Source organism: Poecilia reticulata, chromosome 5 (genome assembly GCF_904066995.2).
Source record: "Poecilia reticulata chromosome 5, P_reticulata-male-v2, whole genome shotgun sequence".
In the NCBI taxonomy this organism is placed as follows: Eukaryota; Metazoa; Chordata; class Actinopteri; order Cyprinodontiformes; family Poeciliidae; genus Poecilia; species Poecilia reticulata.
The window spans coordinates 28,412,870-28,436,017 of record NC_088834.1 but is presented as its reverse complement, the minus strand read 5'-3'; the positions used below and the strand labels follow the sequence as shown (position 1 = coordinate 28,436,017).

The following is a 23,148-nucleotide window of genomic DNA, read 5'->3' as shown; positions in this document are numbered from 1 at the left end:
ATGAATACATATTTTTAGTCTGTGCTGTAGATTTACTGTTCTGTAACAGCTGGACCAAATTAGATTACCTGCATTTATAAACCTTTTAACTCTTGGATATTTTAAATAAGTATGGAGACATGTCAAAGCACACTTTGTAAATATTGGAACCTTTATTTTGTTTGTAATATATTATATATTAAATCAGATGAAATTCATCTATGTCTGGACAATGGTCCGTTTGGTGTTGACTTGCCACTAGAAAGTTGTGGATTTGAATTCATATGAGCAGGTATAAAAAATGGACGGCCAGTTACTTTACTGCTTTATTTGGCAGTTTAGACTTAATTGAAGAATCACAGATCCCTTCAAAGTTGTCGAGAATAAACAGGAAGCAAGATGGCAAAGTTGTTTTTCATTTATTACTGGTCTGCATTCAGTCAGTAAGTAAAAAAAAAACACAAACAAAATAGTTATGGTGAAAATCTTAAAATCAATGTGTCGCTTAGCAAAGTAAAGCGTGTCAAATTAATCAAAATTAACGTGAAAACGGACTTTTGCGCTTTAGAAAACAGAAGGAGGTAGAGATTGTGGAAGAACAACAACAAAAAAATTCCATCCCATTTTTGTTTATCCTGCCGACAAAAAGCAACTTGAAAACTAACTGTCTCGGAACCCAATAACACACAATGTCCAAAACAAGATGGTTTTGGTCATGAGGTGCGTCACTGGACGGGTCCTTTGATTTGAAAACGGAAAAGCAGCGTGAAGCCCAACTTCCACATGGTGGCGCTCGCGTCGCATGTTTTGGTTTGTGGGAAGTACCACTAAGAGAAGACGCGTTCTGAAGCCAGCTGAGGTCATCTCACTGATCTGCAGGTCATCTCACTGATCTGCAGGTCATCTCACTGATCTGCAGCTCGAGTGACAACATTTTGTTGTGATCAGGAAAAGAAGAAAAAACTTCCACGCATCTCAGAGAGGCATGATGGGAAGGACCTCGTGATGGAGGGACCTTTTGATTTTCCACGCTTACTTTCAAAACTAGGCTTACGTTACCACTCGCAAAAAAAAAAAAAAAAAAATTTAATTAATTAAGATGAATGGAGACTTGTCATTATTAAATATCAAGCTACCCAAACCAGAGAGGATTTCTTTCCACTGAGGCAGACTTGATGGCCGTCTCTCAACAGGGTTAGAACTCCACTGTTTTATGAGTGTGAAAAGCCGACTGTTGTGCACAACAGTCGGCTTTTTAAGAAGTAAAACTTACTCGTAATATCATTTCCTCCGAAAGCCTTTAGAATCAGGTCCCGGCCTGTAATCTAAGACGTGCTATTGATTTACAGAGACTGTGCAGCTTTATGGGTTATGTAAGTGTTATGTAAGAGGTGTGCTGAGGAGTTGTCAGGGCGGCTGGCTGCAACACGTTGAAGCCAAACAGGCGGTCGAACACAGACTCCACAGAAGGACCAAAAGCTTTATTATTACTTTAATATATATATATATATTTATATCAATAATACTTTATATACAAAATATGTACAGGCTTTTGTTACAATGTCAAAATAAAACAAATTAAAGTACCTCTTTATATACAAAACTAGATGTTTTTGGTAACTTTACATTCAAGCTCTCTTTCTAAAGACAAACATCAAATTTGTTTGCAACTCCAGTCATCATGGTGTTTGGGTTAAATGAGCGAAGAAGGTGGGAGCAGGAGCTTCAGATGCACGTCTACAAACTTGCTGCCTCATCCTTCCTGCGGCAGCTACACACACGCACGCACACACACACACTAAAAAAAACAAAACACTCTGCGGGTCTTGTATCAAAAATAGAGATGTACAAAGAGAAAAGCAAAACCAAAACGTTACTTCACAGGAGCTCCATCTTGATCTCCATCTTTTTAAAAAAACGTACTCAAAAAAAATAGCCATGAGTCACAGATTAGGTTTTAGAAGCCCGCTTCGACAGATTAGGTGACGCACCTGGTACGGCGGACCAACACCCTGAATTCTCTGAACTTCATGAATTCCTGCATTTGTTTTCAGTGGCGGCACAAACAGACGTGAAAGAAGTTAGGCCTGGGAGGTCAGGACCTGGACATGCTGGTTGTTTTTCTTTTTTTTTGGGTTAAAATGGCTCGTTGCTGTCCCTGGGGGTGGCAAACACTGAGGGTAGATCTTGACATTTGCCGATCTACAGCAGCATTCACAGGGGATTTTATTGTTAATATTTTCTTCTTTATACATCTTTACATTCATTACAGGGGTGAAGAACAACAACTCAGGTCCAAATTGATTTGGGACGAGAAATAAAAGGAGGAATATGGGGTACATTCTGGGGTTTCCTCTGACATTCATCATTTCTGGAGTCCAAAAAACATATAAACCTTTGAAATCTCTTGTGCGCTCTTTAAGATGGCCGTCTTCACAGTGTTGAAGGGGTTGTACAGAGTCTTTAATATGAGCCTCAAAAATAGTTCGAGGGTCAATGTCTGACAGTGTTGACCTTAAAGGGTTCTGCCCTGAGGGGACAAGTTACCAAGGAGGGTCAACACTGTACCCTCTGGTTCAACATTCAGTGGGGCAAAGCTGATAGGTGAACCACCTGCTCAGTCTTTGGTTTCCAAGTTCAAAGGAGAGACCTGCCTTAAAGCTTTGTGGAGAGTGGGGGAATCCATTGGGATGCGGTGGGCCACCGGAGACCCTGCCCTCGGAGACATCAACAGAGACGAGGGCAACGGCTCCGAGGGCAGGCCTGACGTGGGACCGGCCAGGCCTGGGTACATGATGGGCATGCCGCCAGGGTACCAGCATTTTTCCAGCATTGGGAGGTATGCTGCGGCTGCCGCCGTTGATGGGGGGATGAGGTAGAAGGGGAGGCAAAAAGGAGGCTGGCTGGGGGAGACGTTTACATAACTGCCAGGAGCTCCTGCTGGGTGAAAGGAGAGCATCTCATCCTCCGAGTCCACTCTTAACCTCTTTGCCCGGGGCTGGTCGCCTTCCTGCTTGACGACACCGACAATCCGCTCCAAAGCGGGAGGCTTTGCTTCGCCCTCCCTCTCATTGTTTTCCGACCACTGGGCTTTAGGCTTGTCGTGTTCTCCCCCGTAGCCGCTGTCAGTGTCCGTATCGCTGCCACTCTGCTCCCCCGTCCCGTGGTGGCAAGTCCGTTGGATGACCGGGACGCAGTTCCTAGCCGGGGCCTCGGGCGATGCCGACGGCTGCCCGACTGGCCTCTTTGCCTCGTCAGACTCTCGGGCGGAGGACCTGTCGGGTTGAGGGCTGCTTTCATTGTGGAGAACTTCAGCCGCCACCTTTTGGATGTGACTGATGACGTGTGAGGGGGTCAGATCCCTGCTGGTCTCTTGACTCGCCAGGTAATGGAGGACTTCTCTGGCACAGAGGTGAAAGCCAGAGCGGAACATTTCCTCACTGGTCTCAGCACCATCTCCCACGTTATCACCTGAATGGACACAATCAAAATGAAACTCAATTTCTTTAGGACCATAGCTTTTAAAAAAACACACTTGTCCTTCAGATTCTCAAAGAAAAGCTACTTGTTAATGATCCCAACTGAAGACATTGGCCACTCACTAGAAATCCCAACTTACCGATCTGCAGGTCTTTCTGGAGCGCCATTATTTTCTGCTGTTGTTGCTCCAGGACGGCGCTCAGAGTTTTCACATGCTTCAGCGTGAGTTCCAGCACCACGGCTTTCTCCAGATGACCCAGCGTCTAAAACAGGAAGACCTTCGATAAGCATGTTGATCTTCCTTATGTAACACATTCTGCAGCTGAACAGAGGGCTAGCGGCCAACACTGGGGGGAAACTACGCAAACTATGCACACAAGGATAATTCCTTATGCGACTAAATCTTAAACTCTACAAAATGCTAATCAGGAATTGAAACTGTAGTTAAAAATTTAAAACATATAATTTTTAGATGTAGCTCATGCATTTTTCTATAGCTTTTCAAAAAAGACAAAAAAAATTTTTAAACCAACATTTGACGCAATTAATTGTATTTCAGTCTCTCAGACTGAAAAAAAGACATTACTCACTGTAAGCTTCAGATGTTCTGGCAACAGGTCCTTCAACTGGGCGATGCATTCATTTATTCTGTCCCGTCTTTTCTTTTCGATCAGTCTGTGTGGCAACTTGTAAGTCTCCTGGACAAAGTTAAAATGCTGTCAGTAATATTTAAGATCCAGAAATCAAACTAAATAAATGCAGAAATTATTTTTTTTTTTATTTTGAACTCAAATTTACCTTGCATTCATCCCTGCCCTTCACACCCCTCCTGCTTTTGCACATATAAATAGGATATTCTAGTCTGTAAAAGGAAAGAAATGAAAATTATATTTGAGATTTTAGGGTTTCATAGAGAACAACAGATTCAGGTTAAGGTTTTTAAAATGCATCGTATATTTACCGGCGCATGTCAGGTATATCCATTGATGCGTGTTTCGGAACATAAGGAGGTGGTTGCGCACTTGTAATCCGCTCCATGTCGCTTTATTGACAGGCGAAAAAATTAACCTGAAAAGCGCTCGCTCCTTAAAATAAAAAAAGAAAGAAAGAAAGAAAGAGGGCGAAAAAAAGTCAAGAATAATAAAAACGAAAAAGAAGTAGCACGCCTCCTCCGGTGTGATCCTGCTGTAGGCTGAAGCTGGTCGCAGTGTGGAGTGCTGTCACCCTAAGGTCGGGGCTCGTTAGTATGCTGAGGAAAGCTCCACGCCCCGCGCGATGTGTGAGAGCTGGGTGGGTTGGTGTCTACGTGTTAAATAAACCCTGTGACTGCAGGCACGTCTCTCTCTCCCCGAGAGAGAAACTGCCTCTCCTCCGTCACATGAGCCTCACGTGTTGGACGGCGCTTTCAACTCCTCACCCTCCCAGCAGCCCCCACCTCCTCCCCGCCTCGTGCCGCCAGGAGGGGCCGTGGATGGCAAGCCATTTTTATATTTAATCAACAGACGCACCCATTTGTAGTTGGAAATAATGTTCAGTTAGATACAATGTACCGAGTTCATGAGCAGCAGATTAATATTTATATTTTTGTCTTTTCACGAATAAAATGGTCCACAAACTGTCTTAAATAATCTCTAATTAATCAGTGCTGAATGCTAAAGTCGACATTTAACAAGTTCGTATTCTGTGTTTTTTTTCATTGTTTTTTTTAAGAGAATGTGAATACTTCCTGTTTTAGTATAATCAATATTCGCTTTAAATTATCGACGTTCAGAGTAGAGTTATGTTCAGGTCTGACCACGCTTTGGACTTTAAACAAGAGACGCACAAATTAGCTAGTCTAGATACTGCAATGCTTACAAATTCTGTCACTGCTCGTTTTTTATTTTTTTATTTTTTACCAAGTATATAAGTGCTCATATCCAGAGTTAGAAATATTATTTTTTGACAAAACAATAATGAGAGAATGCTCATGCAGATTTTACAATGGCCATTCACTATTTGCAATTTTAGACCAGACATCTCCAAGTCAAAATTAAAATGCAAGCCATACAGCCATCATTTCTGGAACAAAATACAATTTTATCACATTAGTTAAGATCTATTAAAATTCTCAAGTTTAGGTGTAGAAATTTTACAGCCAGATTGGATATATGAGTCAGTAGTATGGTAATCTTAGCTGGAAAAAAAAATTGTTTACCAGTAATTTAACCAAATATTTGAAAAATACATCACAAAAATAAAATGCAACTCTTCCGCCTTTATTAAATGTTAAAACGGATTGCTATAGCCCCACCTCTTTCAGTAGTACTCCGGGCTGAGTCCCGTGTAGCACCATGCTCCTTCGTCTGGCTCCGTGCGGCTGAGCTTTTTCTTTCTGTTTTTTTTTTTTTTTTTTTTTCCCTCTCTCTCTCTCTGAGCCTCGGTGTGTTTACATCAACAGAAAGTGGAGCAACAGCTCCCCCGCCGACATGAGGTGAAATATTACCCCCAAAATTGCGGATATGCCGCTGTTTATGTTACACGTTCCGACAGGGTTAGGACATAAAACCTATGCAGCCTCACCAGATGCATAGCCAACTAAAGAACAGCGAGTTATTATAAAGATAACGCCATTATCAGCGTGGTATTGTTAGCAGTGCGATTGTTGTGCTGTGTACAACAGAAACGGGCACAGTAAGCAAAATACAACTTTAATCGTTTTATTGTTGCGAAAAAACGCAGTCTAAGTTAAACATAGTCAGCACAAAATAATAACTTGATAACTATTTTTCATAAAATAGGGATTTATGTAAAAATAATAAACATTTTATTGGCAGAAAGTGCTATAATGAGACTGGAACGCATTTTAATGTTATGGTGGCTACCGCATTAATCACTTTGGACTTTCTGGAGACAGCCAAAGTGTCACGCGTGTAATTTCATACCGTACCCGATTGTTGCTTGGCACGTGCACCTGCGGCAGGATGACACGGTGGCTGCAGTTTGTTATAGCTGCGTTTTTTTCCTCTTTTTTTTTTTCAAAGCCGCCGCTGTGTTGATTAAATCAGCCTGTCACGTTGAGCTCCTCATGGACTCGGCACACAGGATCCCTTGCCGCTGACGTAAGGCTCGCAGACAACCGAGAATGGCCGACTGGTCAGTCGGTCCCACTCGCCGACATCCCGAAGCAGACTGGCTATATTTAGAAAGGGCTTCAAAACATCGGAGTCAGCCGAGTTGCAAGCGGGGGAGCCGGAAATGGGCAACAAATTCAGCAGCATTTTCTGATAGTCATCAGAAGAGGGCAGGAAATGTTTCAGACGGATATATTCAAGCTTTTGTTATTACCAGGGCAACGTAGGCTCATATTTTACCTCACTAAATAGTGAATTTTACTACTCATTCACTAAGAACACTATATTTTACTTAACACATTTTTTTTGCTCCTACGACGACATATTAATCGCTACATCTATAATAAAGTAGCATTTAATGCTAATCTGATTTTTAGACTAACTGTGGAATAAATGCCTACTTAATTTAGAAGGTTTTTTTAAGTGCTTCTAGCTCATAATATAGCTATTATTGATAACATATTAAAGCATATGCTCAAAATAACTGAATATTTATCCTGTAGTCTGTGTTTAGTTCATGATGTGGGATGAAAATAAACCCCCCCAGAAATTTTTGTTTATGTCTGTATACTTAAAGTGACATATTTATAATATGAGTCCCAACTAGATGCAAACTGACAACTGGTGCTCATTCAAGTATTTTGTATAATCATATTCTGCATATTACCTTTAAAGTATGGTGATATGCACACTTTAAATTTTTTAAATGTCTACTAAGGTGACCAGTAACATAAAAATGCATCAATACGTCACCCACCTCTCCCCACAATACCCCAAAGAAAAAATATCACAAATTATTGCATTCAGAAATCTGTACCTGAAACCAAAAAAGACAGCACAATTAAAGGATAATTACAATTTTAATAAATAATTCTACCTCTATGTACAAATTGACAATGTTTTGCTTTGTTTACCCATAACATTTTGTGACAGTGATATTTTTTGTCCACCTTAATTCTCTATACAAAAGCAAAGTTAAAGCAACAAACTTTATATACACAAAGTCGTCCCTCGCCGAAAACAAAAGGTACATTCCTAACATGAAAAGAACTAAAAACTTCAAACTAAAAGAACAGAGTTCCCGCAGAAGCAGCGGCCACATGTCAGAGTACACCAGTGGTAATTATTACTGTAGAAACTACATGACTCCTGAGCAACCCTCTAGCAGCACACACACGTTTTAGATGGCTGTTTGTAACCCAGATAATCATAAAGCTACTCCCCCATAAAATAACTTAACACAAATATTTGACCATATAATGGAAGTAATCTATTTGTTTATATTGCTCTCACACAATATCTTATCTACTGAGTGTAGAAGCCACTCAAAACTGTATGCACATTTTGACAAGACTAAAAGAAAATATTATGAAGCCCAACTTATTATTATTATTATTATTATTATATCTGAGTTTATGTGTAAATACAGATGAATAACAGCTTAATTGTCTAGAGACGAAGAACAGGCTAAACCATTCCCAGGTGGATTTAAATTAAGTTTTAAAACTTAAATCTACACACCATTTGGTTGCATATTTAAGTTCATATATTGCACAACGTACAAAAGAATAAGACAATAAATACTGCTCAGTGTGTTAGGAATATAAATACAAAAAAATTTAAATAAATAAAATAACCCAACAACAATTCTATCACGTTTCCAATTGAACCCTTAAAGGCTGTTTGTTGAGAAATCCAAATTCTTTCTTCAGAAGAAAAGAAAGAAAAAAAACAAAACATTTGGCACAGATTGAACAGAACAGAATGAGGTGGGTGTGTGTTACTGTCTGGAGTAACACTTTGCGTGGGGTAGAGCTACACATCGCCTTATAGCTATCTATGTTACAACGTTTCCCTACCGTTTGTAAGGTACATTCACACTCAGCGCTGCATACATTATCGTGAAACCTTGGTTCCAGGACCCGACGGCTTCCTTTCCAGACGCCGAGCGGCTCCCCGGACTCCGTTGGCAGTCGGACCCTATGCAGGCTGCTGGGGGTTGACGTTCAAGTGCTGAGGGTGTCCCAGCAGGCCAATCCGCTGCTTCTGCTTCCTCTGCTCTGTCATCTGGAGATCAGAGAGATGAGGGTTTTTTTTTTTTTTTTTTGCTAGGTCACTTTTGCTAGTATGATCATCATCTTCAGCTTGAGCTTCCCTGAACTACCGTCGTTGATGATACGGTTTTCCGTACCACTTTGCAGAAACTAACATCTGCGGCACACAAATGCAACGCACAGTGCAACTGAAACTGATTCTTCTGAAATCTTGCCAGCTTCGTCATCCACCCTGCCGGCTTGTCTGACGACAGCAGCACAATACGAGCGACTGATACTGAAACTGAGTTGATTAGAATTTCAGAGATCAAGCAAAGCCTGACTCATAACACCAGTGGTAACCTTTGCAGCAGCTGGAATCAGAAGGTCCTTTCTGCTCAGAAATAACTTTAATTAACATAAGGTTGTGAAATACAGCACGGCACTGAAACACAATGGTATTAATAGTGAAAAGACAAAGTGGTCCTGCAATGAGTGTTTCTAAGGATATGGCTCTGCTTAGGAAAGGAATGGCTTGAGGAGGATATTGTCAAGGCTCATAAAGTGGATAGTTTAGCTCAGCTAACAGAGGATAACCCTTAATATTAAGCTTAAGTCAATTTTCCTTGGCATTACTCAATAACAGTGAAGTTTATAAAAAAAAAAGCCAACTTTTGTATATTTCAGAAGTTAAAGTTAAATGTTAGCAATAATGGAATGAAAGTAGTACACAAATTAATGGAGAATTACTTAATAATGTATAATAATTTCCCTCGTTGTGATCGTACCTTTGCAGTTCTGGCATGGAAATTCTTTGACTTTACACATACAAAGCTGTGAAAAAATATTTGCACCTTTACAGACTTCTTCCGTTTTTTTTTCTCACACCTAATGTTTCAGATCTTCAGACAAACTTAATATCAAAGATTAGACTCTGTGAATACAAAAAAGCTGTTTTTTAATGGTTTAATTGAAAGAGCTACATGACTTTCATAACCCGTACTGTTAAAGATACTGAGTCATAGCGTCCTCTAAGTTACTGCCAATAGATTTGAAGGTTAGCCAGGAAAAATCGCAAATGGGGTTAATAGGCAAACACCACCTTCAGACACAATTCCTGACGAACCACTCGTTCAGGAATTTACAAAGTAACAATGAACAAGATCTTAAGAACTAGACAAATCACTTGCTCCACCTAAGATCAATGTTGACGATTCTTCAGCAAGAAAGTGACAGAGTAAGAGTGGCATTGATTGGAGGATTCCAAGGCCAACGCTACGTACCAAAAGGTCATAGCGTCAAGTTACCGAAAAGTAACTTGATGATCCCCAAGACCTTTGGGGATATATTCTGTGTATTGATGATGCAATAGTGGAACTTTTTGGAAAAGTGTGCATCTTGTTCCATCTGGAGTAAAACTAACAGCATTTCAGAAGAGGAACATCATACAAACTGTGATAATAGTGTGATGGTTGGAGTCTATTTCATAAACTAGGGAACCTAGGGAGTGTGTTCAGACATCAGTCTATGTTAGACAATTTGAAATACTGTTGAACAGACCTCCATCAAAATTTTGAATCAAAGTTTTAAATGGACATTATGTCGAGGCCTGGAAGGTGTGCAATAACTTTGGTGTTCTCTTTTTAAACTGCTGTGTATGTGGTTTACATTTCTAGGTTCATATATATATATATATATATATATATATATATATATATATATACATACACACTGTTTGGATATTTATGGTTTGTTTGAGCAGCTACTACTATGCAGTATACACCCTTGAGTCCATGACAAATTTCCCCTGGAGTACAATAAAGTACATTCTATTCTAAAAAAAATGGAGTGTTAAATCTGGACTTAAATCTGATTGAGATGGTGTAACACGACCTTTGGTTGTGACTGAATTGGAACAATTCTACAAATAAAGTTGGGCCAAAATTCTTCCACAACTATGTAAAAACTCATTGACTTTTATGGCAAACATGATGGCAACTGTTGGCGCCACAACTAGCTGCGATAACTACAGCTAAGGCCAGGAATATTATCCCCCCTGATGAAATCACACAAAACTCTATATTTCCTTGGAAATGAAAATAACAAATACTGTTTATATTTGTACGGCTTCAAAAAAAAAGACTCCACATAGTTTGATCTGTATTTTACTGATGTGCTGAAAATATAACAAGAAAAGTGAAAAGGCCCTTTGACATTCAATAGTCTAAATAGTGTGGCCTCTCCGTCTTATAAATGACTTCACCTTCTTCCTGTAGTTCTTCTTCTCTTGGCACATGACTCTTGAGGTAGACGGGACAACTTTTCATGGCAAGTCGTTGCAGCTCGTCTAGATTCCATGGTTTTTGAGCATAAACACTGACCATCACAAATTTAGAACTGGGATCTCTGAGGGGCCCTCCAGGACCCTGATCTCCATGTCCCTCAAAAGGTTTGTGACTGACTAGAAGGTATGCTTTGGGTCATTATCTTGTGTTGAAAGATCCAGCGACGGCCTAAAAAGAGACTTGCGGCAAGTTTCTCCAAACTATTCTCCAAAATGTTTTCATTGTGCGATCAACCCAGTGCCTGGAGCAGCAAAATGGCCCCACAACCTGATGCCCTCACCACTATATTTTTCAGTGGGAACTGTGTTTTTAGGATTGAAAAACAGAAAAATATATGTGTGTCCAAAGAACTCAAGTTTAGTCTCCTCAGACCAAACACTCTCAAAACAAGTCATTTTTCAGATATTCCCGGCTAAACTTTAGTCAGATATTGACATACCGATGTGTCAGCAATGGACATTGACCTCATAGTCCTCCACAATGAAAGCTCTCCCAACCGTCTTCCTTCACACTTCAACTCCAGTAGAGGCCAGCTGAGCTACAACAATTCCCGTTGGCATCTCTAATTACTTCTCTCTCCAAAGTTTTGGAAATTTTGCGCAAAGTTTTGCTTGCAACTCTTGCTGCTCTGCAATAATTCATCGTAGGGCCTTCTAGACACCATGAAACATCTGGAAATGGCAGCGTAGTCTTCACTGTGACAATAAACATCTGCAATCCCTCTTTCTGAAGTTTAAACTTTTTTTTTGGCAAAAAAACTTAAAAAAAAGTTAGTCACTTTACCTACGTTTTTAGATAAAGTTGTTTTTGTTTCTTTTACCTAAAATCTTTATCTGAACATTTTAGATTGGCTTTGAACTTTACCTAAGTTTTAAAACCAAACCTTAGGTAACTAACCTGTACATTTAATGTGTAAATAAATGGAATTCAAGTCTTCTCCTTAGAAAATCAAGTCATTCTCAGCGCAGAAATAAATCAAAACCAGCCTGTAAAGATGTTGAATCCGGGGTGAAATGTCACCAATGTTTGTGTGTCCTTCGCAGCTTTCAGTAACACGATAATCATTTCCCCCTGTCTGGGTCAAAATGTCTCAGAAACATTCACTTCCTCATAGATAGTTCTCATTTCAAGGGTAAGTACAATTTTACAATTCTGTTTACTAGAAGCAGCAGATTGCAGCAATTGTGCAACCACAGTCCTGTTTATATGCAGACTCAGCAAAACGTTTTTTTTCTCTGTCGAAGAACAACATGTGAATACAAAGTATATAGTATTGAATATTTAAGAGTTCCTTACCATCACAAGTAGAGAGAACAGTTTGGAACAGCAACTTCCTTCAGTTACTATAATAATAGATCCAATCTAACTCCAAAATATTCTTTAAATTGCTAAAAACAAAAACACAGCTAAGCTGTTGGGAATTAAAACAAAATGAGATTGAAAAGCTCACAAGCTGTGCTGCGAACTATGACTCACTGGCATTTACTAAGCTCTGTAAAGGGTAACAAGTTGCAACAAACTAAGAGCAACGTGAGGTGTCCGAGTTTGTCAGTAAAGATGCCTCACTTCTCATGTTTTCCCCGTGACGGAGCGACTGAGACCGCTTCGTTTTTCCCCCCCCACCAACCTGCTCTTTGAGCTCGGTGAGCTGGCCCGACAGGTTGGTCACCAGCTTCATGGTGGACTCCAGCTTCTCCTGCAGGTTTCGGATCTCATTCTGCTCCCCGTCGGCGTCGCTGCTCACCAGAGACATGGCCCGCATCCGGGGAAACCAGTCCAAGTTGTGCTCCTGGTTAGTATGAAACAAAGAAAAAAACACAGCATTGGCAAGGGTTGTATTGCACCAGAACTAGAAAACACCATCTTTGTGGGATTTTCTGTCCTCCTACCTGTGTGCGTTATGTTTTCCAGGAAGTAATATCTTTCATGTTATAATTCGATTCATTGAATAAGTCATAGTAAATTCTGTTGAATGATTTTGTTTGTCCAGTTCAATTTGGACCCATCTTCTCAGACTCTGTTTAATTGCTTTTGACTGTGTGCAGTGATTTCAATCAAACTACTCACGATGGGACTTTCCGTATTAGAATCACATGGGATACTTAGACATTCTTGAAATCACTCAAAACAGGCAGTTCACTGAGGGGTGATGTGTTCGTTTTTTTTCTTTTCTTCCAACACACAAAATAAAGTCTGATGCGCTTTACAATAGACTGTAGAGCCGGGCAGAAGATTTCTTCATTCATGCAGCACTGAGATTAACACAAAACACTCGAGCGTTCTTATCAGCCAGAGCGAAAACTCCCAGATAACGAGCCGCTTCGCCATGCTTCGAAATCTAGAGCTACAGTTTCTGGGCAGCGAGAGCCGAGCTGCATCTGTAAAATGTGATGGCACTTTTTTTTTTTTTGTGGAAGACGTGTGAAGGCTTAGAATATGACTTTCCAAAATACAGACTGGTGTGAAGTTTACTCAGAAGAGACTGCGGTGTGTCGTGAGTGAGACCTTTGACATCACTTCTGGCACACAAGTATCAGTAAAAACCACAAAGCATGTTAGCTTGATCTGAGGTCAGTTCATCAAAGTTTTTTTTTTTTTAGTTAAGAAAATATTTATTTTCTAGAAAAAATGTTTTACGTTTCCAAATGAAAAGGAGAAGTTTAACTTGGAGAAACCTGGCTGTTGAAGGAATTAGTTTTTACAGCTGCAGTTTAAAAAATGGAATCTAGTCGATGAGTGAAGTTTTTTTTTCCCAGTTACATTCAAAAGTTATTCAGTATATATACTATATGCATTACACACAGTACTAACATTACAACCATTTACAACTTTGCTTTAACTACTTAAACTTGCACAACTGAAAAAACAAAATCAGTTTTTCATAAAAATTAGTTTGTCACATTCATTTTATTTGTTTATTTTATTCATTTACAGTTTAAAATGAACATGACACATTGACAAAAGTTTTTAATGAAAACCTTTCAAAGTACCAGTAAACAAATAATCAAAGGCTGCAGTTATCCCTACTTCCTGCGCAAGTTTTACTCCTACTTTTTTTTCTTTCACTCAACTTTCCATTGATCCGTGTAGATAAAGCTCTCTGAACAGCCAGCAACTTTAGTAGTAAACATTTTTTTTGTCTTACACCAAGTGTGTAGGATGTCGCTGACTTTCTGCAGAACAACCATTAAGTTAGAAGTGTTTCCCCACAATTGTGTGGCTCAAAGCACAGCACTTCTGCTTTTTTTCTATTGGTTTTAATAAGTTTTTTGAGAATCCAAAATTTGAATTTCTTGAAATACATACACCACTGTCTGTGTGATGAATTCACAGTTAAGCGCCACAATTATTCATGCCACTGACAGATTGTCAAAGGTCATTTGACTGGAAGTCACTTCATTGTTTTTGGAGGAAACCAGCCAGAGGTCATCCTTGAATCTGTGGATGGAGCTAAAGATTAGTGTAATGGCCAAAAGGTTTCCCAGAAGAGTTGGGGCTCATTACAGACAAGCAACACAGAAACACAAAGAACGCTCGTCAGTTAGTACGAGTTGGATTGCTGATATGATAATGAAGATCTTCCCCTTGAATAAAGAGAAAGGTAGAAATAATTTAAATTATTTTTAAAAATAAAATGTATGTAAAAACCAGGGGTAAAAAAAAGAAAAAAATCAATTAATACTCCCTTCACATAGTCTTATTTTCTTTTTGATATATGCCAGTCTATTCATGGTAAAAAAAACAAAAAAAAAAACAACCTAGGTTTAAATTTAAATCTGCAAGAGTTATGAATACATTTGTACTGTAAATGTAAAATAAATATTTTGAAGAGCAGAAATAAATTACATATTCAATGATGCTTTCATTTATTGACATTCCTCCTGGATTTATTTCAGAATGAATCCCAAATTAACATAAATGTAATTATTACTATTAGGAAAAATTGAACAGAATTTCCAGTCAGGAAGATCATTTATGAGGTGATTTCTGTACTTTTAAAGTTGCATTGGTTCTAAAAAAATTATAATAAATAAAAAAAATAGATGTGACCAACAGCCACTACTCTAATATTGTTGCACTTGAATACATTTTTTCACACTTCTATTTCCTCATGACACTTGAAACTTACTTCTCTTAAAAATAGGCAAATCATGTGAAAACACTTTTTTTTTTCCTCATACACAACACGTCTCACCTTCATGAATCCCCAGTCAGAAAAGCACGAAGGTGCACAAACCCAGGGAGAAGACGCAGTGTACAGCTGCTGTGGTCACTGGGTTGAAACGGTGCAGAGCAAAACAAAGCGGCTGAAAAAGTCCCTAGGTTTCAGTGGTTGATTTGGAGACAGCGGGGCAAGTGAGGTGGCCGTGCTTACCACAAACCAGCCCTGGGTCAGACGGCAGGCAGAGGGGAATCACACAACACTAAGATAATGAATAGCTCGCAGTCATTCTGAAAGAACGAGAGGACAACTGCGACAATGTTCCACTTCCTGAATGCAGAGAGACAGAGGTTGTGTTTACCTACTTGGCCCGCACCCCACCCATTCAGCACGCGGAAGAGTACGGGACGGCCGAGTCAGTCGTCGCTACTTTTGATAAGTAAATTAAATAAGGAAAATAATTTAGATGTAATTCACAAAAAGTAAGTGAAACTTAAGAAAAAAAAAACTATGGTTTTTAGGGAATATTTAGTCTCTTTTACTCAAATAAAAAACAGATGAAAGTTAAGCCCTAAATTATTTCACTATCAGTGTTCATCGATAAACATTAGTAGCCTAGTAGTAATGACTTGAATCACAGTCCCACTCTAACCCACTCAACTAGCTTCTGTCTTTAGCTCTGAACCTACAGCTGTCTGAATACGAGACCGCTGAAAAATTAAAGGTGGGTGTGTTGAATAGAGCAGTGGAAACACTGGATGACTTGTTTCTCCCATTAAACAGTCACCTTCACATGCTAAAGCCCACCAGCAACCACAGCTGACATGGTGGATAGCTAGCTGGCCAGCTACCTAGACACCCATGTTTAACCATGTCACGTTATTGCACTGTCAACACTTTGAGGTATTTCATGTGTTTCTGTCCCATGCAGATAATGAAGCTTTTGGTTAGTTTTATCAGTTGTGCCTGATTTAAAAAGAAAAGCAATTTTAAATAATTTTTTAAGAGGTTTGATATTTTGGAGACTTCTGTGATGAAAGAAGGATTTGGTGCTTAAATTGGACAAAACTTCAAATGATTAGCTTTTCAAACTGCTTTTTTGTGTGTGAATTTTTATCTTAGACACCTGAACAATTTTAGAGTTTTGCCAAGAACCATAATATGCAGTTTGAGAGAGTTGAGTAACTTTAGGTGCAGCAATATAAAAAGAGCATCTCCTTCAAAGTACCTGACAACAACAAATCTGTGCCTCAAATTTTTATTTTATACGCAGCCGCCAACTTTGTAAATGTTTTAGCAGCATCATAGGATTCAAAAGGTACAGGTGAAGCTGGAGGGATATAAAATCCCCTTAGTGAAGAGGAGACAGTTTGGGACGTGCGCTGCAATGACTTTAGATTTTTTCCCTCCCTCAACTCTTTCTAACATTCAGTCAGTAGTTTTCCAGGGTTCCTGAAGGTCTTATTCTTATCTAATCATCAAATCAGAGAAACTGTATCTAAATTCCCATTTTAAGAAACAAGAAAAAGAAATCCAGCAAAGACTTGACACAGAATCAGAGAAAGACAGGACCCTTCAGTTCTACTTTGTGACCAGATTCAGACAAAATATTTCAGGAACTACCCTCCTGATGCCAAAATACCTTTTTTTGGTCACTCAGACTTGTCGTCCTCCTGATTTATCTTAAAAAAAACAAACAAAAACAAAACAAAAAAAAACCCAGGAAAAAACAAAACAGGAACAAAGGGTGTTAGAGACATGCTGCTAGAAAAACAAAGAGGTCAAAAGTTCCAATTTACATTTGGTTCTTTGCCAGGTTGTCTGTTAAACTCAACAATTCAGTAACTATTCATTACTTAATAAGTAATGAATAGTTACTTAGTTATTCATAAGTAACTATTCATTACTTATTCATTATAATGAATAGTTATTTCATTATAATGAATAACTATTCATTACTTATGAATAACTATTATGAATAACTATTAATAAGTAAGAGTTTAGGAGACTTCACAAACAAAAATGTCTAAAAGTGATCAAATATTAGAACAAGGGTGGCAAAAGCAACCAAATCTATGGAAGACTTTCAGAAAGAAAGAAGAACTATTAATCACAACTACTTTTAAATGTTACACAACGGCCTGTGAGCTTGGAAGAAAAACTGACCCTATAAAAGGGTGGATGGATTTATGATTCTTTTTCACAAATAACATTTATACTTTTTTTTAAACACTACTAAAAGAGTCCTTCACATTTTACCATTTTAATCTCAAAGCATGTGAAATGCCTGAACCTTACCAGATCAGATTATATAACATCACATAAACCTGAGATGCTGGTTATAATCTAAGCTAGCTCCCCCAGGACAGATTATAGCAAGTAATGAGATTAGTTGCCATACCTACGCAGATGATGCACAGCTTTTACATTACAATGTCAATGTCAGGTGACCACAGACTCATTCAAGCATGGAGCAGACACGAGGAGCAAATCAGTGCATGGGTGTGCCGTAAATTTCTTCAGTTGAATAGAAATAAAACTGGAGTTATTATCTTTGGACCTAAAGAGGAACGATCGACACGGCTAGATACTATTGATCGGGACAGAAATCTGGGTGTCGTGATTGACTCAAACCTGAACCTTTGGAGATGCATAAAGACAATTGCAAAGTCAGTCTTCTACCACCTGGAGAACATTTCTATAAGGAACAGTTTCTAAACAAGATCTAGATCCATGCGTATGTCTTTAGTTGCATTGATTACTGCAATAGTGTTTTCACAAGTCTGCCTAAAATAAAAAACAAAAGAACGCTGCTTCTCGAATTCTCACTAAACTCACTAAAACCAGGGACATAGAGCACATGATCCCAGTTCTAAAGTCCTCCCATTGGCTCTCTTTAACTCAGAGAACAGACTTTAAAATACTCTTAGTTTATAATTCACTGAATTGTTTAGCATCAAAAGATTTGTTGCTGTTACTTCACAACTGTCTGAAGTTGTCTTTGATTAATACTTGAAAATTGTCTAATTCTGGTCTGAATTACAACTTTATTACTTCTCTTTATTCTGCCACTGTAATGTAATGTCTCATTTTTATTTGCCAATTGAATGTTTCCATCATGTAAAGCAGTTTGAACTGCCTTGTTTTTTAAATGTGCTTCTTAACTCAAATAATTGTACTGTTTTAAACCCATTTAAAAACCTGAATGGGTTTTTTTGGACTATTTCCTAATTTTGCTTCTCTTCAGTCACAGGATGATGATGCAAAAACTTCAAAGACCAGAATACAAGCCGTGTTCATTTCTCAGAGTAACTTCTCCTCTTGTGAGCTCATAGTGGTTTGTAATGTGGTGGTAAACTGTCAGGAAACTGCAAACAGACAAGATCCAAAACCTTTGGTGAGAGGAGACCTCGACAGCCTCAGGAACGTTCTTCACTTGGCTTGCTAATGCAAAAGGTTCGCGTTAATTCAAATCCTCTTTTAGATTGTGACTGGGGCTTCTTTTCAAGACTGTGGAATGTCATGAAATTCACTTTCTTGTGCTGGTAAATGCCAAAGAGGGAAGCAAACCAAGCAAATACACAGATCTTGATGTGTGTAAGTTCGGTTGATGAACTGTTGTTCTTATACAGTCATTACATGTCTAAGAGTTAATACAGTTATGTCGAAAATTATTCATACCCTGGCAGGTTTTGGCTTAAAGTGGGGCTGTCAATCGATTAAAAAAATTTCATCAAATTAATCACCCTCTGGCACAGTGATTAATTGTGATTAATCACAGTGATTAATCACTCTGCCCAACTTTGCAAGCTTGAAATATAAATATGTACGCAATTGTGGTTCTTGCAGAAATGCTGTCCTCCTTCTGCCGCACCCCAACCAATTAAAATGCGAACAATTATCAATTATCATATTTGTTTTTTGCATCAGAGAGCAGGTAATGTAGTCTCCCAGGACTTATTCCACTACACATGTATTCAAGTAGTACCAAACTTGTTCAGGGAACAACTGACAGATAAGATATGTTTTATTTTGTAGTTCTTTGGTGCCCTACCCCTTTCTGATGATGCTCTGGGCAACTGCCCATGTCGCCCATAATTGTCCATATCTGTTTAACAATTGAGACCTCTGTGCAAAAGACAGCATCATATATTTTCTTTTAAGCTAACTTAATTGGCAATATTTTTTTTATTGAGTAAAAGTTCATTTATTGAAATATAAAGGCGTGTCCACAACAGTTACCATAACATGAGATTTCTTGATATGAAAAATGGTACATTTACTTAGGCGCCAATCTCACCTGTGTCCCATCAAATTGGTGTCAATATATGACTTTGTCTAGTTAATAGGTGTAAGTATTACTGTTTGAGACTCTTATTTTGAAGGATTAGAGGAAGTTGATCTTTTTATAGCTTACTGTGTTTAATGAAGACTGTTGGAAGCTGCATGAGGTTCCAAAAACATTTTTGAAGCTTCCACCACTTTTAAACTGATTATATGGCAGTATTTGTCTTTAATAAAAAAACAAAAAACAAAACAGTTATTCTGAAACAATTTATAGACACTGATAGAAACCACGACTGGCTAACAGTTTGCATTTCCTAAATCAAAAGTGATTTCATGAGTCTAAACTACACTTGCTCATCTCTAGCCCAAAATCTAATATTATTAAAAGGATCTTAATTAATAACTTAACAGTATAATAATTCAACAGTGCATTTTTGTTCTCATTAGAGAAAAACACAACATAAGGACTGGCGAAACCTACACTTAGAGATTCTTTAAAACACAGTTTTCTGATTTGTGAAAGCTTTAATCTTTTTAAGAAAACAGAAAAAAATGGAAATTCTTAATTTTCCCAAAAGTACTGCAAGAAATATTCTCACAAACCCAAAGTTGTTCATCGTTTTGTCTCTTGAATGAATATATCACTTCAACCATTAGCCTCCATTTAAATAAGATGCGACATGGCAAAGGAGGGATATTAGAGAAATATATTTTTAAATTCCCTATACCAAAAGGTTAACTTATCCACTTCAGAATCAGTTTTTGCCATTTTCCTCCCACCAGTTCTTCATAAATAATACAAAAACAGTGCATGCCTGTTGTACAATCATTTTGAGATGCATATTTTATATGTATTAACTCTATATCCTTAAAACTTCCTTTTGTATTTTCATTAAAAACCATTTAGTTCAAGCTAAATGCCAAAGTTTTAACCAAATAATGTGTTGCTTCAGTATGACATGCACTAAAAAACCGAAATCTGTCAATTCAATAAATTGTTCTGATAAAACCCCAATTTTTTGTTCCATTTTTTGAAGTGTTTTTAGAGGTCTAACACAAAACTAAAACTCAAACAATCTAAACTATGACGAAGGTCATTAATGCCTTTTGAAATCTGCTTGAGTTGACGCCCTCCCTTTGCCTCCCACTCAAAAAAAGAAGAAAAAAAAACATCATGTTTGACGACTTTGTCACCTGCAGTTCAACTGTCTTTCCATTTCCAGTGTTTATAAATGAAAGCGCTTCCAGTAAACTGATAAGTGCAGGCACAAATTAAGACTCTACAACACGCAGGTTCAATGGAAATGACGGAAGTACATTTTTCATTATTAAAACCGCACGAGCCGTCACTGAGAAACAGGATGCTGTGTGGTTAAAACAGCAACAGAAAACGTCACAGTCATGCCACAGAGACACCTGACGCAGCCCACTCACCCTCCAAATATTCAAATATGTCCAAAACGAAACAAAACCAAAAAAAAAACCTCATAAATTACAAGTCCAAAAAACAGGGAAAAAAAAAAACAAGCCTGATTGTTTCCCCTTTAGTTTTTTTTCACCTTTAAAAACAGGAAGATTTTCCGCTTTATTTTTATGACCAGACATTGGGAAGCACCTCAAAAGAGCAGAGGCGTCTTTCGGTGTCAGACAAAATAAGAATTAGAGCAATGAGTGTGAACCATGCATCATCTTTTTACATCTTAGATGTGACATTTCACCCAGAGCCCTCCATCATTGACGTCAGTCCCAGTCATTGTTAGAGTAGTTTGCCTTGTACACCCCCTTCTATTTTATCGCTTCTTCCACCTTACAGTCACATCAAAAAAAGCGAAACGCGGTGGGAGAGAGGCTGTACAGATTGAAAAAGGCTGCCTTGTCTAACACATTTCTGGTGAATGTGACTATTATACCGATAGGAATGGATGTACTCTTAAAAAAAAAAAAATGGAGCAAAAAAAAAAAAAGTTAATATGGGGATAAAAAGCATATTTTTTATTAATATTTGGTTTCTGGTCGCATATTGAATGCAAATTTTTCTTTTAACCAGATTAAGGTTTTTGTTTGTCTTTTAAAATATTAAACATGCGTTTTTTGTTTTTTTTGCGGGGTTAGGGGTGCGGCAGTTTATTGCGTGATTTATTTTTGCGTGGGGGGAAATAAAAGTCTTCTGGAAAGTTTTTGCAAAGCATGCCAAATGCCTAGCTAATGTGGTTATGCATGTAGGCATTCGGGGTGTGGGCTACTCCCAACACTTCCTTTGATTAAAGTTAGCCGTAGCGCTAAGCGTTAATATAAAGTTGTGTTTTGATCAGTGGTGGAGAAAATACTCAAAAAATCTACTTAAGCAGAAGTAGAAATACACAGACAAAAATGTACTCAAGTAAAAGTAAAACTACCACATTAACATTTATACTTAAGTAAAAGTAAAAAAGTACTGGCTTTTAAAAATACTTAAGTATTAAAAGTAAAAGTACTTGCTGAATGAATTACCTAATCGCTAATATCATTAAGTTTACCAATCCTATTTAATTTTAATACACTAGAAATGTGCCATTTTAATGAACAATGCCACAGATAAAGCATGTTTTTATTGTGTTTACTCTATAACATAGTTTAGATTTAGATATGTGATTCTATGCATCATAATTTTAGGGATGGAAACATCTTGTCTCCTGTCTTAACATAACATGAAGTTCACTTTTTTTGCCACTAGTGGCTTTTATTTATAAAGAAATCCAACAGGAAGGGGATGGAAAGAAGGTGGGTGGGAGAGGACAGGCAACCGAGGAGCCAGTAGCAGAGTTGTAGTCAAGACCACCAATCCAAGACCAAGTCAAGACCAGCACCCTGCGCTACGTGACACAAATAAATTACTTTTACCTATCAAAATTGCTTCTTAAATTGATCTGAAAGATCCACATTCCCATAAAAAAACCTAGATATTAAATACTTAGAGCTGAAATAAATGTAATCAGTAAAGATCCGTCCAGAAGAATCGGATCGTTCCTGAATATCGTGCCACTACATTGCACTTTGGTACCAGCGTTGTCCCATATTTGCGACACCTCAGTCAACACATCCACACAATAATTCAGCGCATGAGTGAAAACTTTTTTTCATCGCAGATGCAACATGTGTCTCAGTACAGCCAGCTTTGCTAGCATCACGTCCACAGATCTTACCTTTCTTTAAGCTTTCCTTCCAAGAGACGCTAAAAGATGGACAAGTCCCCACCATCTGTGAAAGCGAAGCGCTGCTAATTTTACATGTCGCCATATCTTATGATTTATGCAGCGCTATTATATGACATACATTAGATAGACATCTCCCGCTCAGAGGAAACCACTGCGCATGTCTGGAGCTCCGCGTGCGAGTAAAGGTGGAGCCGATGGGTGACAACAGACACTAGTCACGTTATTGATTGGATTTTACGGCGCCACCTTAAGTCCCTGAACTTCACATTTTAACGGATAAAAAGAGCAACGCGACTTGGATGTAACGAGTAACGAGACAGTTTGTAGAAATGTAGTGAAGTAGAAAGTACAGATACTTACTGCAAAATGTAGTGGAGTAAAAGTAGAAAGTACCCATTATTAAATCTAATTAAGTAAAGTACAGATACACGAAAATTGTACTTAAGTACAGTAACGACGTACTTGTACTTCGTTACTTCCCACCACTGGTTTTGATCATTTCATATCAAGCTCATTGTTTTTGCAGAAAACAGAGAAATCCTCGACAAAAGCATC

The 23,148-nt window shown here is 38.3% G+C and overlaps 2 protein-coding genes across 19 annotated transcripts in view; both read right to left on the bottom strand.

Annotated features, from left to right (window-relative positions):
• Positions 1–1,439: 1,439 nt before the first annotated feature.
• Positions 1,440–5,829, bottom strand: LOC103465515 (class E basic helix-loop-helix protein 40-like). The gene is made up of 5 exons (XM_008410434.3): positions 4,421–5,829; positions 4,258–4,321; positions 4,050–4,157; positions 3,599–3,722; positions 1,440–3,450 (listed from the first exon to the last, which is right to left on the bottom strand). The coding sequence occupies exons 1-5, from the start codon at positions 4,495–4,497 to the stop codon at positions 2,597–2,599; spliced, it is 1,227 nt and encodes a 408-aa protein (XP_008408656.2). The 5' UTR covers positions 4,498–5,829; the 3' UTR covers positions 1,440–2,596.
• Positions 5,830–7,413: 1,584 nt separating this feature from the next.
• The window catches only part of itpr1b (inositol 1,4,5-trisphosphate receptor, type 1b), a 122,698-nt gene continuing 106,963 nt past the window's right edge, over positions 7,414–23,148 (bottom strand). For all 18 annotated transcript variants that reach the window (XM_081607413.1, XM_008410435.3, XM_008410442.3 and 15 more), the window contains 2 exons: positions 12,578–12,739; positions 7,414–8,639 (listed from right to left, as the gene is read on the bottom strand). In XM_081607413.1, coding sequence (XP_081463539.1) covers positions 8,553–8,639; positions 12,578–12,739 — 249 coding nt within the window. In that variant the 3' untranslated portion in view covers positions 7,414–8,552. The remainder of the gene's footprint in view (positions 8,640–12,577; positions 12,740–23,148) is intronic.